Source organism: Hemibagrus wyckioides, linkage group LG05 (assembly GCF_019097595.1).
Source record: "Hemibagrus wyckioides isolate EC202008001 linkage group LG05, SWU_Hwy_1.0, whole genome shotgun sequence".
Lineage (NCBI taxonomy): Eukaryota > Metazoa > Chordata > Actinopteri > Siluriformes > Bagridae > Hemibagrus > Hemibagrus wyckioides.
Genome location: NC_080714.1, coordinates 3044057 through 3061758, shown reverse-complemented (window position 1 = coordinate 3061758; position 17702 = coordinate 3044057). Strand labels below are relative to the sequence as shown.

General features: G+C 41.6%; 1 protein-coding gene across 1 annotated transcript; it reads left to right on the top strand.

The window, feature by feature from the left end:
• Positions 1 to 2281: 2281 nt before the first annotated feature.
• Positions 2282 to 17028, top strand: ube2d4 (ubiquitin-conjugating enzyme E2D 4 (putative)). Its single transcript, XM_058390152.1, has 7 exons — positions 2282 to 2530; positions 10157 to 10220; positions 10344 to 10375; positions 11609 to 11686; positions 11832 to 11937; positions 12077 to 12170; positions 12496 to 17028. Exons 1-7 carry the CDS (start codon positions 2507 to 2509, stop codon positions 12539 to 12541), a joined length of 444 nt encoding a protein of 147 aa, XP_058246135.1. The 5' UTR covers positions 2282 to 2506; the 3' UTR covers positions 12542 to 17028.
• The last annotated feature ends 674 nt before the right edge of the window (positions 17029 to 17702 follow it).

The following is a 17702-nucleotide window of genomic DNA, read 5'->3' as shown; positions in this document are numbered from 1 at the left end:
GTGTATTTTTCCCTCTGATGGAGAACCTTACATAGAATTTTACTGAAATGATGAAATCTGAGCTGCTTTTTAGATGAACAAGCCCTCGGAGCATCTCAAAGAGCAGTAATGGGTTTTATATCAACATTTACTTTGAAGATAAAAACATTTCTGTGGAAAAAATAACCATTTCTTGTATATTTGGAACTTTTCTATCAATATATTGCCCCTAGTAGGCTAAAAACTAGTGTCTACTTTCACATGAGCTTCATATTAACCACCACTGTGGAGTGAGACATGACAAAGACACTCAATCATCAACATGGACACGACAAAAACAGGAGGAAACAACATTTTTAGGCCTCTGGGTAAAAGAGTTTAAGTTGCTTAACTCTGACTGAAAGTGTGTATATGTGCTCAAGACATCTTCTAAACCAGCAATAAGCTACGTATGAACTGGTATTTTCCTCAAGCCATGACAAAGTGATAAAATGATTCCTGGGAACGATCCTATAGCGCACGTGACGCAATGTTTCTTCACTTCCGCTCTCACAGCCCTACCTCCTACCTGCAAACAAACTTCATCTTATCCTTTAACAAATATAAACCCTCTCATTAAAGACATTATGACGACAAATAAAGTCGCGGAAGGATGTAGCAGAGATCGTGTATGCAGCTAGTCTGGTTAGCTTTCTCGGTTTGCTAAATCGTTTGCTAATTAGCTGTATGTATGCACTATACAAAAAAGCCAGCACAACGTGCTTCAACGTAAACAGTGTGTAATTACTGATTTGTAACACAACACCGAGCGATTGCTTTCTTTCTGTCCTATTCTCCATCAAGCCATCGGTTTTAAGAATGACTTTCCTTCAATTATTATTTATAAATTTTTCAGTTTTTTTTGTGTGTTGTTTTCTTATTTAAAAACGAGACACACACTTTAGTTTCTTTCTTTCATGCTTCACAAAAAGGATCAGCAGACCGAGCTCCGCCTCTCATCCGCCCAAATCTGAAACACAGTGCAGTGACGGGCCGTGCATTTCACACCTAGGCCTTCACTGGTGTCCTTCCTTAATTAATCCACCTCTATACCATCATTATCACGCCAAGGCAATAGATACTAATCAACCGTTAAATAGCAAAGTGAAAAAGAAATTAGGCTACAGTATTTCACACCTAACAAGGAATAGTCAATTTTATTACGGTTACTTTTCTCAAAAAAGACATTCTTGATGCCGTATGCAGCAAACTGCAGTCTCCGGAGGACGCAGCATCCGAAATGAGACACAGTGAATATAGAAACAATGTATATGTGCAGGTCGCTGCCTCTGACTACTCCAATTATCCAATCAAAGGACAGGAAATTGCTGACGCAATCGTATGCCTGCTAGATGGCCCCAGTGACGCCAACTCGAAATCTGATTGGTTAAGGTAACAATTTCATTGCCACTTATTTTAAGCTACGGACGCCTGCACTATTGATTCTGAAGGCCTTAAGGCAGATTTCTTTCACCCTGGCAACACATGATGTCAGCCACTGGCTGAAATATGATCGGATAAATAATCTTATCATAAATATTCAATACTGGAAGCAGCACAACCGAGAGAAAAGCTATGAAATGTAGAGAATATATATATATATATATATATATATATATATATATATATATATATATATATATATATATATATATATCCAGATTCAGATCACTGCTGTTTAGGCCAGCGGAGAAGGCCTTGCTGGCCCTGACAGCCCACCCCTGCTGAAACGTCTCCCTCTTTTATTTATTCGCTTTCTTATATAAGTGCACTACTGCTTGGCTCCTCAATGTAGTGCGCTAAATGTCCAGCAGGGAGCTGGATCTTGTGTTCACTTTCTGTGTCCAGGAGCTAAACAGTATGTTTAGAATTGTGCAAATGCTCCGCTCCCTGTGGTAACAATGATAAGCAGTGTGTTTGCGGTTTTGGGACGGCGGCCATCTTTTATCCGCTGAAAAGAAACCCGGCGGCGCCATCTTGTGGATCAGATGGATCACTTTATGTGAGGATATTTTTGATGATAAAATATGCTTTAAACCAAAGGCAAAAACGTAGACTCTTTGTTAATGCACTAACATCCACAAATCAAGTGATCCATTCTCAGAAACTTAAACATTTCGTTGTTTATCGGTCAACAACGCTGAGACTTATCGTTGTAGTTTGTGTGGACTCGTGAGAACTACATTTCCCGTCACTCCCAAATCTCGCCCAGGGAAATCACGGAGGGCCTCAGAGGTCGCGTAGTCTCGCGAGAGTTGCTCTCCATTCGCTCTCTAGGCAAAAGCTGTCAGTGAAGGTTTGAGAAGAGGGGTTAAGAAATTACTGAAATCGTATTCTCGTCGTTACTGTCAAACCGTGTAAATGGTACGACTTGTGCTCTCCTAGAGGTGTTTTTACAGCCAGGAGAAGCACGATAAGGCTTTGATAAGTTGAATTGCAGCGGGGAAACCGAGTGTTATCCGGCTAGCTAACAATAAAAAACAGGCAAATGGCGTTGAAAAGGATCCAGAAGGTGAGTAGCTGATGCTTCATGGCCGGCATTGTGGTGTTATTATTATGGATTCTTCCCTTATATTTAAAATATTATACGGAATTAACACAACAGTTGACTGTTTTTTCTCCCTTTAATATATTATAACGACAAATATACAATTTTTTTTTGTTCCATGAATGAATGCGGGACACAAAGGTGATATATATACATATATATATACATATATATATATAAATATATATTTTCTCAGTATAATTATACACACATATATATATATATATTAAAATGTATTTTGTAAGTCATCTTTATGTACATCAGATCGTTTAGATCGTTATACTTCGTCTGTTATTGTCCATAGGTTCACCAAATGACGAGGTATAGCCAGACGATGCTGACTGCTTCTCTATACTTTAACTGATGATTTATCAATTAATCCGCTTAAAAAGAACGACTGGGAAATATAATAATGATCATTAAAAAAATATATATATATTCTCTGCTCTAGTCGCTGCTAGTGAATGGGAGCGAATGGTGGGTTTGCGCATGCGCACTGAGCTCCTGCGCTCATTGTCGACGAGGCCATATAAGGCTGTACAAATAGGGGGCCAGTGGGACAGCCGAGGGTATTTTTAACAGATTCACCACACCGTCCACTTCCACCTAACACCTCAGTCACACAATTCACATCTTATTTAACACGTTTCTGATTGAATAAAAATCAATAAACAAGTGAATATGAGCTCAGAGTTCAGCTCCACGGCACTGACCTACAGTAGTGTCCAGTCTCCTTCAGTGGCAAAGATGTCCAGTGTCTCAGTTACGTTCTGTAATATCACTATTGTGAGAAATTACATACTAACAGAATGTTAAGCAGAATAATTAGTCTTAACATATTGATATATAAAAACATTGGAATAAATCACAAGAGCTATGTTTATCGTGTGCTATATAATGTACATTATTATATTTACATTCAATACATTTTAAATATTACATTTATAATGTAATCAATAAAAATAGCAATACCAGAGACAGCTACTGACAGAACTGAAGGCATGTTAATTAATTAATTAATAAATAAATAAATAAGAAATTATATTTGCCAAAAAATGTTGTCGTTTATATAATACAAATGTGCCAAAAATATTATAACAATATTATATTTTCTATTTTTAAAAAAAATAAATAATTTTATATATATTTTGTAAAAAAAAAAAAAAGTGTCATTTTTTTTTTCATTTTTGACAATTTTTTAAAATTAATTTTTTTTTTTTAGTAATTTAAGGTTTTAAAAAGGAGGAAAAAAGAAAATGTTTATATCTGGTATATATTACATATTTTTGCTAGTTCTTTACATTTTTTAAAATAATATTTTTGATAACCTTTCTTAGATATTATATTTTATTTATATATATATATATATATATATATATATATATATATATATATATATATATATATATATATATATATATATATAAATAAAATATAATATCTAAGAAAGGTTATCAATATATATCACATATATATATATATATATATATATATATATGTGACTGCTCACTACTACTAACAATCTATGCCCAAACAAAACCGGAAATAAAACAGAGACACACGTGAGACGTCGTGTGTAAAGTACGATCGTAAACAGTTCAGCTTTTCCTGTCCTTCTGACAGTGTAGCAGGAGTCGGATCTTTCCTTCTGATCAGTGTTGATATTTATATGGTTCGTGTTGGATTGTTAAAGCAGGGGCTGACTGGAGAAGCTGGAGTGTAGAGGTATCGAGGAGTTTACTGTAACAGACAGCTGGTGATTCCTCACTGCTAACTTTAGAGAAGCATTTCTGGAGCAGTGACTCAGGCCGTCAGCTCCACAGAGGAAACTAGAGTAACACCATCATCACACAGAGTAACACCATCATCATCACACAGAGTAACACCATCATCATCACACAGAGTAACACCATCATCATCACACAGAGTAACACCATCATCATCACACAGAGTAACACCATCATCATCACACAGAGTAACACCTTCATCATCACACAGAGTAACACCGTCATCATCATCACACAGAGTAACACCATCATCATCACACAGAGTAACACCGTCATCATCACACAGAGTAACACCATCATCATCACACAGAGTAACACCATCATCATCACACAGAGTAACACCGTCATCATCACACAGAGTAACACCGTCATCATCACACAGAGTAACACCATCATCATCACACAGAGTAACACCGTCATCATCATCATCACACAGAGTAACACCGTCATCATCACACAGAGTAACACCATCATCATCACACAGAGTAACACCATCATCATCACACAGAGTAACACCATCATCATCACACAGAGTAACACCGTCATCATCACACAGAGTAACACCGTCATCATCACACAGAGTAACACCGTCATCATCACACAGAGTAACACCATCATCATCACACAGAGTAACACCATCATCATCACACAGAGTAACACCTTCATCATCACACAGAGTAACACCTTCATCATCACACAGAGTAACACCGTCATCATCATCACACAGAGTAACACCGTCATCATCACACAGAGTAACATCATCATCACACAGAGTAACACCATCATCATCACACAGAGTAACACCATCATCATCACACAGAGTAACACCATCATCATCACACAGAGTAACACCTTCATCATCACACAGAGTAACACCTTCATCATCACACAGAGTAACACCGTCATCATCATCACACAGAGTAACACCGTCATCATCACACAGAGTAACACCATCATCACACAGAGTAACACCATCATCACACAGAGTAACACCATCATCATCATCACACAGAGTAACACCATCATCATCATCACACAGAGTAACACCATCATCACACAGAGTAACACCATCATCATCACACAGAGTAACACCATCATCACACAGAGTAACACCATCATCATCACAGAGTAACACCATCATCATCACACAGAGTAACACCGTCATCATCACACAGAGTAACACCGTCATCATCACACAGAGTAACACCGTCATCATCACACAGAGTAACACCGTCATCATCACACAGAGTAACACCGTCATCATCACACAGAGTAACACCGTCATCATCATCATCATCACACAGAGTAACACCATCATCATCATCATCATCACACAGAGTAACACCATCATCATCATCATCATCACACAGAGTAACACCATCATCATCACACAGAGTAACACCATCATCATCATCATCATCACACAGAGTAACACCATCATCATCACACAGAGTAACACCATCATCATCATCACACAGAGTAACACCATCATCACACAGAGTAACACCTTCATCATCACACAGAGTAACACCATCATCATCACACAGAGTAACACCATCATCATCACACAGAGTAACACCATCATCATCACACAGAGTAACACCGTCATCATCATCACACAGAGTAACACCATCATCATCACAGAGTAACACCATCATCATCACACAGAGTAACATCATCATCACACAGAGTAACACCATCATCACACAGAGTAACACCATCATCATCACACAGAGTAACACCGTCATCATCATCACACAGAGTAACACCATCATCATCACACAGAGTAACATCATCATCACACAGAGTAACATCATCATCACACAGAGTAACATCATCACACAGAGTAACACCATCATCACACAGAGTAACACCATCATCATCATCACACAGAGTAACACCGTCATCATCATCACACAGAGTAACACCGTCATCATCACACAGAGTAACACCGTCATCATCATCACACAGAGTAACACCGTCATCATCATCACACAGAGTAACATCATCATCACACAGAGTAACACCATCATCATCACACAGAGTAACATCATCATCACACAGAGTAACACCATCATCACACAGAGTAACACCATCATCATCACACAGAGTAACACCGTCATCATCATCACACAGAGTAACACCGTCATCATCACACAGAGTAACACCATCATCATCACACAGAGTAACACCATCATCATCACACAGAGTAACACCATCATCATCACACAGAGTAACACCATCATCATCACACAGAGTAACACCGTCATCATCACACAGAGTAACACCATCATCATCACACAGAGTAACACCATCATCACACAGAGTAACACCGTCATCACACAGAGTAACACCATCATCATCACACATAGTAACACCATCATCATCACACAGAGTAACACCATCATCATCACACAGAGTAACACCGTCATCATCACACAGAGTAACACCGTCATCATCACACAGAGTAACACCATCATCACACAGAGTAACACCGTCATCATCATCACACAGAGTAACACCGTCATCATCATCACACAGAGTAACACCGTCATCATCATCACACAGAGTAACACCATCATCATCACACAGAGTAACACCGTCATCATCATCACACAGAGTAACACCGTCATCATCATCACACAGAGTAACACCATCATCACACAGAGTAACACCATCATCACACAGAGTAACACCGTCGTCATCATCACACAGAGTAACACCGTCGTCATCATCACACAGAGTAACACCGTCGTCATCATCACACAGAGTAACACCGTCGTCATCATCACACAGAGTAACACCGTCGTCATCATCACACAGAGTAACACCGTCGTCATCATCACACAGAGTAACACCGTCGTCATCATCACACAGAGTAACACCATCATCATCACAGAGTAACACCATCATCATCACACAGAGTAACACCATCATCATCACACAGAGTAACACCGTCATCATCATCACACAGAGTAACACCATCATCATCACACAGAGTAACACCGTCATCATCATCACACAGAGTAACACCGTCATCATCATCACACAGAGTAACACCATCATCACACAGAGTAACACCATCATCATCACACAGAGTAACACCGTCATCATCATCACACAGAGTAACACCATCATCATCATCATCATCACACAGAGTAACACCGTCATCACACAGAGTAACACCATCATCATCACACAGAGTAACACCGTCATCACACAGAGTAACACCATCATCATCACACAGAGTAACACCATCATCATCACACAGAGTAACACCGTCATCATCACACAGAGTAACACCATCATCATCACACAGAGTAACACCGTCATCATCATCACACAGAGTAACACCATCATCATCACACAGAGTAACACCGTCATCATCACACAGAGTAACACCATCATCATCACACAGAGTAACACCGTCATCATCACACAGAGTAACACCGTCATCACACAGAGTAACACCATCATCATCACACAGAGTAACACCATCATCATCACACAGAGTAACACCGTCATCATCATCACACAGAGTAACACCATCATCATCACACAGAGTAACACCGTCATCATCACACAGAGTAACACCATCATCATCACACAGAGTAACACCGTCATCATCATCACACAGAGTAACACCATCATCATCATCATCATCACACAGAGTAACACCGTCATCACACAGAGTAACACCATCATCATCACACAGAGTAACACCATCATCATCACACAGAGTAACACCGTCGTCATCATCACACAGAGTAACACCGTCGTCATCATCACACAGAGTAACACCGTCGTCATCATCACACAGAGTAACACCATCATCATCACACAGAGTAACACCGTCATCACACAGAGTAACACCATCATCACACAGAGTAACACCATCATCATCACACAGAGTAACACCATCATCATCACACAGAGTAACACCGTCATCACACAGAGTAACACCATCATCATCACACATAGTAACACCATCATCATCACACATAGTAACACCATCATCATCACACATAGTAACACCATCATCATCACACAGAGTAACACCGTCATCATCACACAGAGTAACACCGTCATCATCACACAGAGTAACACCGTCATCATCACACAGAGTAACACCGTCATCATCACACAGAGTAACACCATCATCACACAGAGTAACACCGTCATCATCATCACACAGAGTAACACCGTCATCATCATCACACAGAGTAACACCGTCATCATCATCACACAGAGTAACACCGTCATCATCATCACACAGAGTAACACCGTCATCATCACACAGAGTAACACCATCATCATCACACAGAGTAACACCATCATCATCACACAGAGTAACACCGTCATCATCATCACACAGAGTAACACCGTCATCATCATCACACAGAGTAACACCATCATCATCACACAGAGTAACACCGTCATCATCATCACACAGAGTAACACCATCATCACACAGAGTAACACCGTCGTCATCATCACACAGAGTAACACCGTCGTCATCATCACACAGAGTAACACCATCATCATCACAGAGTAACACCATCATCATCACACAGAGTAACACCGTCATCACACAGAGTAACACCATCATCACACAGAGTAACACCATCATCATCACACAGAGTAACACCATCATCATCACACAGAGTAACACCATCATCATCACACAGAGTAACACCATCACCTTCTGCATCTGTTTACTAGGAATGACACTCAACGTACATCTGTAGTTAGTGTATACACTGTGTTTACTCCCAGACACTGTACATCTGTCTGTCTATCTGTCTGGCTGTCTACTTATTTTTATTTATCTAGATATCTGTCTGTCTATTTATCTGTCTGTCTACCTATTTATCTGCCTGACACTGCCTGCTTGCCTGTCTGTCTGTCTGTCTATCTGTTTATGTGGGTATCTGTCTATATCTGTCTGTCTGTCTGTCTGTCTGTCTGTCTATCTATCTATCTATCTATCTATCTATCTATCTATCTATCTATCTATCTATCTCTGTCTCAATGTCTATCCGTCTAACTCTTTGTCTGTCTGTATCTTTATCTATCTGTCCATCTCTCTTGAATTACAGCCTCTGTCCATCTGTCTGTCTGTCTATGCATCCATTCATTGCCAAACCTATAAATGTATATAAACATGACTTCACCTGCATGTTCAGGACCTCCTTGGGGTGCCATTGTGACTCATGATTTATGATGATTTATTATTAATTTAATAAAAAATAAAAAAAAAGTTTGATTGCAGTTAAAGGTATTCAGTGTGAGATTGTGAATTAACCACAAAGACACCCCCCCTTGTTTTTAGAGCTTGTTTTTAGATGTATTTTTAGAACTTAGTGGAATTATTTTACGTATAAACATCATTGAGCTCTAACTGTGTTCCAGAACCGGACGTTCCTCTGAGAACTTTCTAAAACCGCTTCTCTGAAAATCTCGTTTATTTTAGTGAAACTTTTCAAGCACGTTATTGAGGAAAGTGTAAGTTTAATAGCATCGTTATTTCATTTACTCCACTGCCGCAGGCGCGGGCAAGCTAAATTAGCATGTATGACTCTGAAGGTGATTTGTTGGTGGTGTTTATTTTTAGCGGCACACACTCATCCACTCACAACCTTCCACTTTCTATTTTTGCTCGGCTTTTTGGCACGAAGGCGTGTTTGGCTGAAATGTGTAGAGTCATCTGAGACCCTGTTCTTGAAGGTTCTGGAAAGGCATGAATGTTGTGATTGAGCACCACGAGATGTTTGTGTTCTGAAGAGTTTGTTTTCCTCCTCAGGAGCTGACTGATCTACAGAGGGATCCTCCTGCCCAGTGTTCAGCTGGACCCGTGGGGGAAGACTGTGAGCAGTGACTTCAGTCTTTATTTAAATCACTTCATTAAAACCTGAAGCTTTCAGTCTGATTAATCGTGTTGTTATGAAGTGTGTAGAATTTGTAATCTGCTTGTTTTCTGGTGTTTACAGTGTTTCACTGGCAGGCCACCATAATGGGGCCGGTGAGTTCAGATTTTTCTCCTTATAGCGTTTCTCAGTTTTTAGCCCAGTTTACATTTTATATTCCTAGATTCTGAATTATGCCAAAATGCACATTTTATAAACATGTTAAACCTCCATTTTGTTATGAGATATTGGTCTAACGAAAGAACAAAGCTAATTTCCCATTTCTGATGTTGATCTGCCCAGAGGCCACACCTCCTCCACTGTTATTGACACACAGAGGCCACACCTCCTCCACTGTTATTGACACACAGAGGCCACACCTCCTTCACTGTTATTGACACACAGAGGCCACACCTCCTTCACTGTGATTGACACACAGAGGTCATGGCCTCTTTAATATGAATGACACATAGGCCACACCTCTTCTACTTTGATTGACACACAAAGGCCACACCTCTTTCACTGTTGTTGACACAGAGGCCACACCTCCTCCACTGTTATTGACACACAGAGGCCACACCTCCTCCACTGTTATTGACACACAGAGGCCACACCTCTTCCACTATGATTGACACACAAAGGCCACACCTCTTTCATTGTGATTGATACACAGAGACCACACCTCCTCCACTGTTATTGACACACAGAGGCCACACCACCTTCACTGTGATTGACACACAGAGGTCATGACCTCTTTAATATGAATGACACATAGGCCACACCTCTTCTACTTTGATTGACACACAAAGGCCACACCTCTTTCACTGTTGTTGACACAGAGGCCACACCTCCTCCACTGTTATTGACACACAGAGGCCACACCTCCTCCACTGTTATTGACACACAGAGGCCACACCTCTTCCACTATGATTGACACACAAAGGCCACACCTCTTTCATTGTGATTGATACACAGAGACCACACCTCCTCCACTGTTATTGACACACAGAGGCCACACCACCTTCACTGTGATTGACACACAGAGGTCATGACCTCTTTAATATGAATGACACATAGTCCACACCTCCTTCACTGTTATTGACACACAGAGGCCACACCTCTTCCACTATGATTGACACACAAAGGCCACACCTCTTTCACTGTGATTGACACACAGAGGCCACACCTCCTTCACTGTTATTGACACACAGAGGCCACACCCCCTTCACTGTTATTGACACACAGAGGCCACACCTCCTTCACTGTTATTGACACACAGAAGCCACACCTCCTAGTATTGATATCTGCTGGTAGATTCAGAGATTATATTTTGTTCTGTTTTCTCTCAGAATGACAGTCCTTACCAAGGTGGTGTCTTCTTCCTCACCATCCACTTCCCTACAGACTACCCCTTTAAACCTCCCAAGGTCAGTCCTGTAGTGTCTCATCGGTCAGTTGTGTAGGATCTCATTTGCTGTGTTTTTTTTTTTTTTTTAACTCTTGTTAAACTGGAATTAAACGAGGTCCTGACCTGAAGCCTTCGATCTAATCCGGTCTTTATTCTGCTCCTAGGTCGCGTTCACCACAAAAATCTACCATCCCAACATCAACAGTAACGGCAGCATCTGCCTCGACATCCTGCGCTCGCAGTGGTCACCTGCACTCACCGTATCGAAAGGTGAGACTTTATTTCACGAGTAATGGCACCCCCGTTTGGAATTTTTCCCCCATTTCAAATAAAAATGATACGACACTATGCAGAAATACGTGAAGAAAACTCGTGTGTGACGATGTTAACGTTGGTCCTGTTTCTGCAGTTCTGCTCTCCATCTGTTCCCTGTTATGTGACCCCAACCCCGATGACCCTCTAGTGCCCGAGATCGCGCACACGTACAAAGCCGACAGAGAAAAGTGAGCCAGACGTGTTGACCACACGTTTACACCTTCACACCACAGCCACTGTGTTTCAATATGTTACATAAGACACACTGGGTTTATAAACTGCTCCATATGTACAGATGGCTGACACCAGATGCCACGTTATCGTTACCATAGTAACAGGTCATTCACAGGGTCTTCTGTGAATAACGCTCCACTGGATGCGCTACTCATAACCATAATCATAACCATTCTATGCAATAAAAGGAATTAGACACACACTTAGCCGTAACTCCACTTCGTCATCATCATCCTCACATGTCCTTGAATGCTTCTCTTCTTCTTTCTCTTCCTCCAGGTATAACAGACTAGCGAGAGAATGGACGCAAAAGTACGCCATGTGAGAGGATCGCGTACGTCCGCACAAACACGGCGCAGCGAGTGAACGCACAGAGGAACCTGTTTTAACTTTTTTAAACAACGAGCAAGGAGAACGAGCGAGTGAGAGAGAGAGATGTGGACGAACACCGACGCTTTGGCTGCGAGGAAGCGGACAGACCCGAGGACACCACCGCACGCCGGCCGGCTGTGCGCCGTCATCTCAGAGCCGCGCCTGGAAAAACACGCACAGTGGTACGACCACCAACCCGGGAAATTAGACTTCTCTGACTATTACTTTGGGGACGTTTTTGTTTCTGAGTGTTCCTCTTGGGCAGCAGAACACCGGAGATTCAGACGAAAACGCCTTCGTTCACGTGCACGCCGTCTCCGGAGGGTTTTTTTCTTCTGTACATATCGCGCGCATGCGTGTTTTGTGTGTAGTTTTTTTGTTTTCTGTTTTTTTGTTCCTAACAGTTTACACTCAGGGGCACGGTACGCTTCATAACCCGTTACAGTATTAACAAACACCGCCGTTCCTCCTCCTCCTCCTCCTCTTCATTATTTTTGCTTTATCGAATGTTAAGAAGAAATAACGGAGCAGTACGTCTGAACCGGGACTCGGGAGCAGACCCGCACGTCTCCTTTAATCCAGGGGAACGTGTTCGATCACATGTGTTAAGATGATAAAAGCCTGTTGATGGAGGGGGGAAAAAAGGCGATATCCGGCGGCATGTTTACATGCACCTTGGTAACGTGAAAGGAAACACGGCGTGTCTGCAGGCTTCTTCCTGAAGTCGTGACATCATTATATTTATCACAAGAAGAAGAAAACCACGTTTTTAAATTCTATATTAATTGGGAGTTTGTTTTTTTAAAGGATGGAGTGTTATCTGTTAAGTCTCTAGGTTTAGCGGTTATTATAATAATAAGAAGGTTCTGAAGTAATGAAGAAGAAGAATAAGGTTCTGGAGTAATAAATAAATAATAAGTGGTCAAAAAAATAAATAACAGTATAAAAATCTAAATAATTCAACAGAAAACTCCAGAGATCTCATATCACCAGTGCGCATGTGATGAATGATCTGATTAAGGGACTGAAATAAATCCCATCTCAGAGATTAATCGCAGGATTTCGTTCAGTAAGAGCTTGAGCTCTAATGCTGAGCCTGTGCTCTCGAGTGGGAGGGGCTTCCTATGTCGATCTGTCAATCAATGACGACGCCTGGCCAATCTCGGGCGGTCTGTGAGGTCAGGTATATGCAGAGAAGAGGGCAGATACGACTGCAGGAAAGCGAAGGTTTTGAGTCGAACAAACGGATTAAACGGGATGGAATAGGTCAGTGTTTGTGTTACGCGTCTCAAGAAACGTGTGTGTGAGAAACGTGACTCAGTATATAAACAATGTTTATCATTACGGGGTTAAGACGCTCGTACAGCCAAGTCCTCATCCTCTCTCACCACACACAGACTCTATATGCATGTTGGCGCAGTATATGTTTAGCTGGGTGTCGTCTTTTATTAGGGGGAAGGTTTAGTGGGCGGAGTCAACCAATGCAGAAGTTTGTCCGTCTTTGCGCGTGAAACTCTGCACCTCTCGGAGCAATAGCTGGAGCAGGACTGTGAACAAACAAACAAACAAACGCCATCTTTTATCATCCCTTTTTTCCCTGAATGCAAGTGAGAACGTCATTATTTTTTTTTTTTTTTACTAACAACTAGTAAATTAGTAAGTGAGGTTGTAATTGACGTGTGAGCAGCACTCACGAGGTCTAGATTCAGGTCCATGTATTGGGTTTTAAACTTGTATTAAAGCCGAGGTTCCTCCGGGTTTCTGGGTTTAGCCCCAATGACGATTATCTTTTTCTAGAGTCGTCGGTTCGTTTGTTTTTGTGCTAGCGATCGTCTGTTTCCTGTCTCTGTGTGTGAAGATCGCTGAGCCAAGTGACCGTGATTTCGCCAGTTTTTCTTTGCAGTTGATGACAATGCTGTAAAAAGAACATAAAACACCTGCTCTGATGTTTCTTTACTTCCCCATCCGCAACTTCTGTTTATATTTACACACAAAAAATGGGTGGAAACCTAGTTTGGAAGGACGTAGCAGAGATCGTTAAAGGCATCATAGCTAATACGGTTATCTAATCTGTTCTCTAAATACAAAGCTAAGCAGACACGAGCAATGTATCTTTTCCTAGTTAGAATGTACGTTTACTAGCGAGGACAAAAAAAAAATCATGCTCAAGTTAAAAAGTTGCCTTCAAAAAATTCGTTTAGTGAAATTGCAACTGCGCCACACGTGTAAACCAGGGATGACCACTTCCTGTTCCAACATGACTGCTCACCAGTGGACAAAGCACCTTTGTGACCTCAACACCTTTGGGATGAATTAGAGCGGAGACTGTGAGCCAGACCTTCTCGTCCAACATCAGTGCCTGACCTCACAAATGTCCTTCTAGAGGAACGGTCAAAAATTCCCATAAACACACTCTTAAACCTTGTGGAAAGCCTGACCAGAAGAGTTGAAGCTGTTATAGCTGTAAAGGGCGGGACAACTCCATATTACATTCATGTGCATGACGTCCCAAAACTTTTGGTCTGGCTCGCAGTCTCCACTCTAATTGATCCCAAAGGTTGATCAATTACTTGATCAAATCCAGGAACTGGAAGATGGTGGTGTTTTGTAAACGGAGTTTGTTAGTGCTGTTTGTTTGTTTGTTTGTTCGTTCCTTCAAAACTCCAGCCCGTCTTGATCTGTGGAGGTTTGGGGTAAAAACACCTCGTCATGATGATGGTGTGTTACACGACCTCTAGACCCGAGATGTTTGAGTGCAGAGTGATTGGTTTTGACATATCACAGGGGTCAAACACGTGTTGTGATGTCACACGATGACCCAATCTGAGGAAAATCTGCTCTCATTTTGACCAACTGCAATCTCCTCTGAATATTTTTGGGGAGGTGGAACCGTGGTGAAATATCTGAAGTGTTTTTATTTTTAGTTCAATGTTTGAATTTTAATAACACGACTGAAAGAACCAGTAAGAGCCTGTTCTCCGGTCTTCAGTGGATTTGGGAATGAATTCTTTGTGCCAACATGTAGCGCCCCCTGCTGTATGACGTATAACACTACACTCTGTCCGTCTCTCTTCACCACCATAACAGACCGGACTTGTGATCGTTCTGCACTGATCCTCAGTCGCGTCCTCACCGGAGCCACATCACGTCGTCCTCTGACGAGGGCCTTAACGTAAACGTCCTCATTTAAAAAGTATTTCATTCATTAACACTACACAACCTTCTCTGAAAGTATGTGCACCCCCTGACCGTCACACCCCTGTATGTCCATCTCTCTGTACACTCTCATGGGGACTGATGATGTCCCTTCACCTGAACTCAGATCTGGTCCAGCATGATAATCATGAGCTCCATTAAGACACGGTGTGGAGAAAGTGGGAGAACTGGAGTGTCCTGCACTGAGCCGTGACTCTCACTCCCAGTGGGATGAACTGGAGCTTCCTCAATATCCCAACATCAGAGTCTGATCTCACTGCTCTTCTGGATGGATGGAGAGATGGATGAATGGGTGGATAAATGGATGGATGGATAGATAGATAGATGGATGGGTGGGTGGATAGATGGATGGATGGATAAACGGATGGATGTTTGAATAGATGAATGAATGAATGATTACCAAATCCACACAGTCATGCTCCACCATCTAGTGGAAGACCTTCTGAGAAGAGAGGCGTGTGAAAGTGGGAATAAATCTGTCAGGGGATGTTCAGATACGATGAAAGCGATCGGTCGGGGGTGCACAAACTTTTGCTCACACACTATACATCAAGACTGATTTCTGAATGTTTTCTAAAAGTGTGTTTTTTGAGTGATCCTTTATTTCCTGAATGTATCTAAACCATGTTTGCTGCTTTGTTGTTTTGTTTTTATTTTCCCCAGTTAATGATCTTCTCAGTCCCCAGTCTGCACTTTGTCTCTGGAAGCCCTGGTTTTATTGTTTGTTGTTGTATGTATTTATTTATTTATTTATTTATGTATTTATTTGTCATGAATAACCACCACGGTCAGACGTGATGTGGCGTGTTCCTACTCCGACCGGGCTTCGGACCTCAGAACGGCGGATCAGTCCAGACACGCCTTGCACTCTTCACACAAGCGTATCAGGGATCTTCTTCTCCATGCTCTCGTCTCTCTCATCATCATCATCATCATCATCATCATCGGTCAAATCTAGCCTTAATCATCACTGTATATCCACCAGAACTGTACTGTAACACATTTTTCTTTCTTTTGCCCTCTGCAGAGGAGAGTGGTGCAGTGGACACACACACACACACACACACACACACACACTGAGCCATGCTAAGCGTTCCTGGCTAGGTGTTTTACTCTGAAGACTTTTTTTTTTTTTAGCCGGAGCGACGATCTCCTGGAGCTCTCAGAACTGCTGAAACGATCCTCAGAGGCGTTGGCATTAGTGAATAAAGGTTTTAGACTTTCTCCTGGTGTGTGATTAGTCCGTGTGTACACATTCTCGAGCGTTAAAAATGTTAAAAAAAAACACGAGTACACAACTTCTCCACTACACAAAATGGCTTCAGTTGTTTGTGCCTTGAAGGGATAATGCTAATGTCAATGCTAAGTCTTTATTTAAATGAATTTATTAGATTTGTGTTAAAACTTATTTTAAAAACTATTAATAAATAGGTGCTCGCTGAGGCTAACGCTAGCTTCCTTGCTCCTATTAGCTAGCGCACAAACGAGGACGTGTTGCTGTGTGGAAACGTGGAGACGTAATCCACGGTAAGGTGTCTTAGCAGCTCAGAAGCTCACAGTCTCCGCTCTAATTCATCCCAAAGGTGTTCTATGGGGTTGAGGTCAGGATTCTGTGCAGGCCAGTCAAGTTCCTCCACACCCAACTCACTCATCCATGTCTTTATGGACCTTGCTTTGGTCACTGGTGTGCAGTCATGTTGGAACAGGAAGGGGTCATCCCCAAACTGTTATCACAAAGAGCATGAAATTGTCCACAATGTCTTGGTATGAAGCTGAAGCATTAAGAGTTCCTTTCACTGGAACTAAGGGGCCGAGCCCAACCCCTGAAAAACAACACCTGAACTCAATGATCTGGAGGGTGTCCCAATACTTTTGACAAGACAGTGTGAAAAACGTAC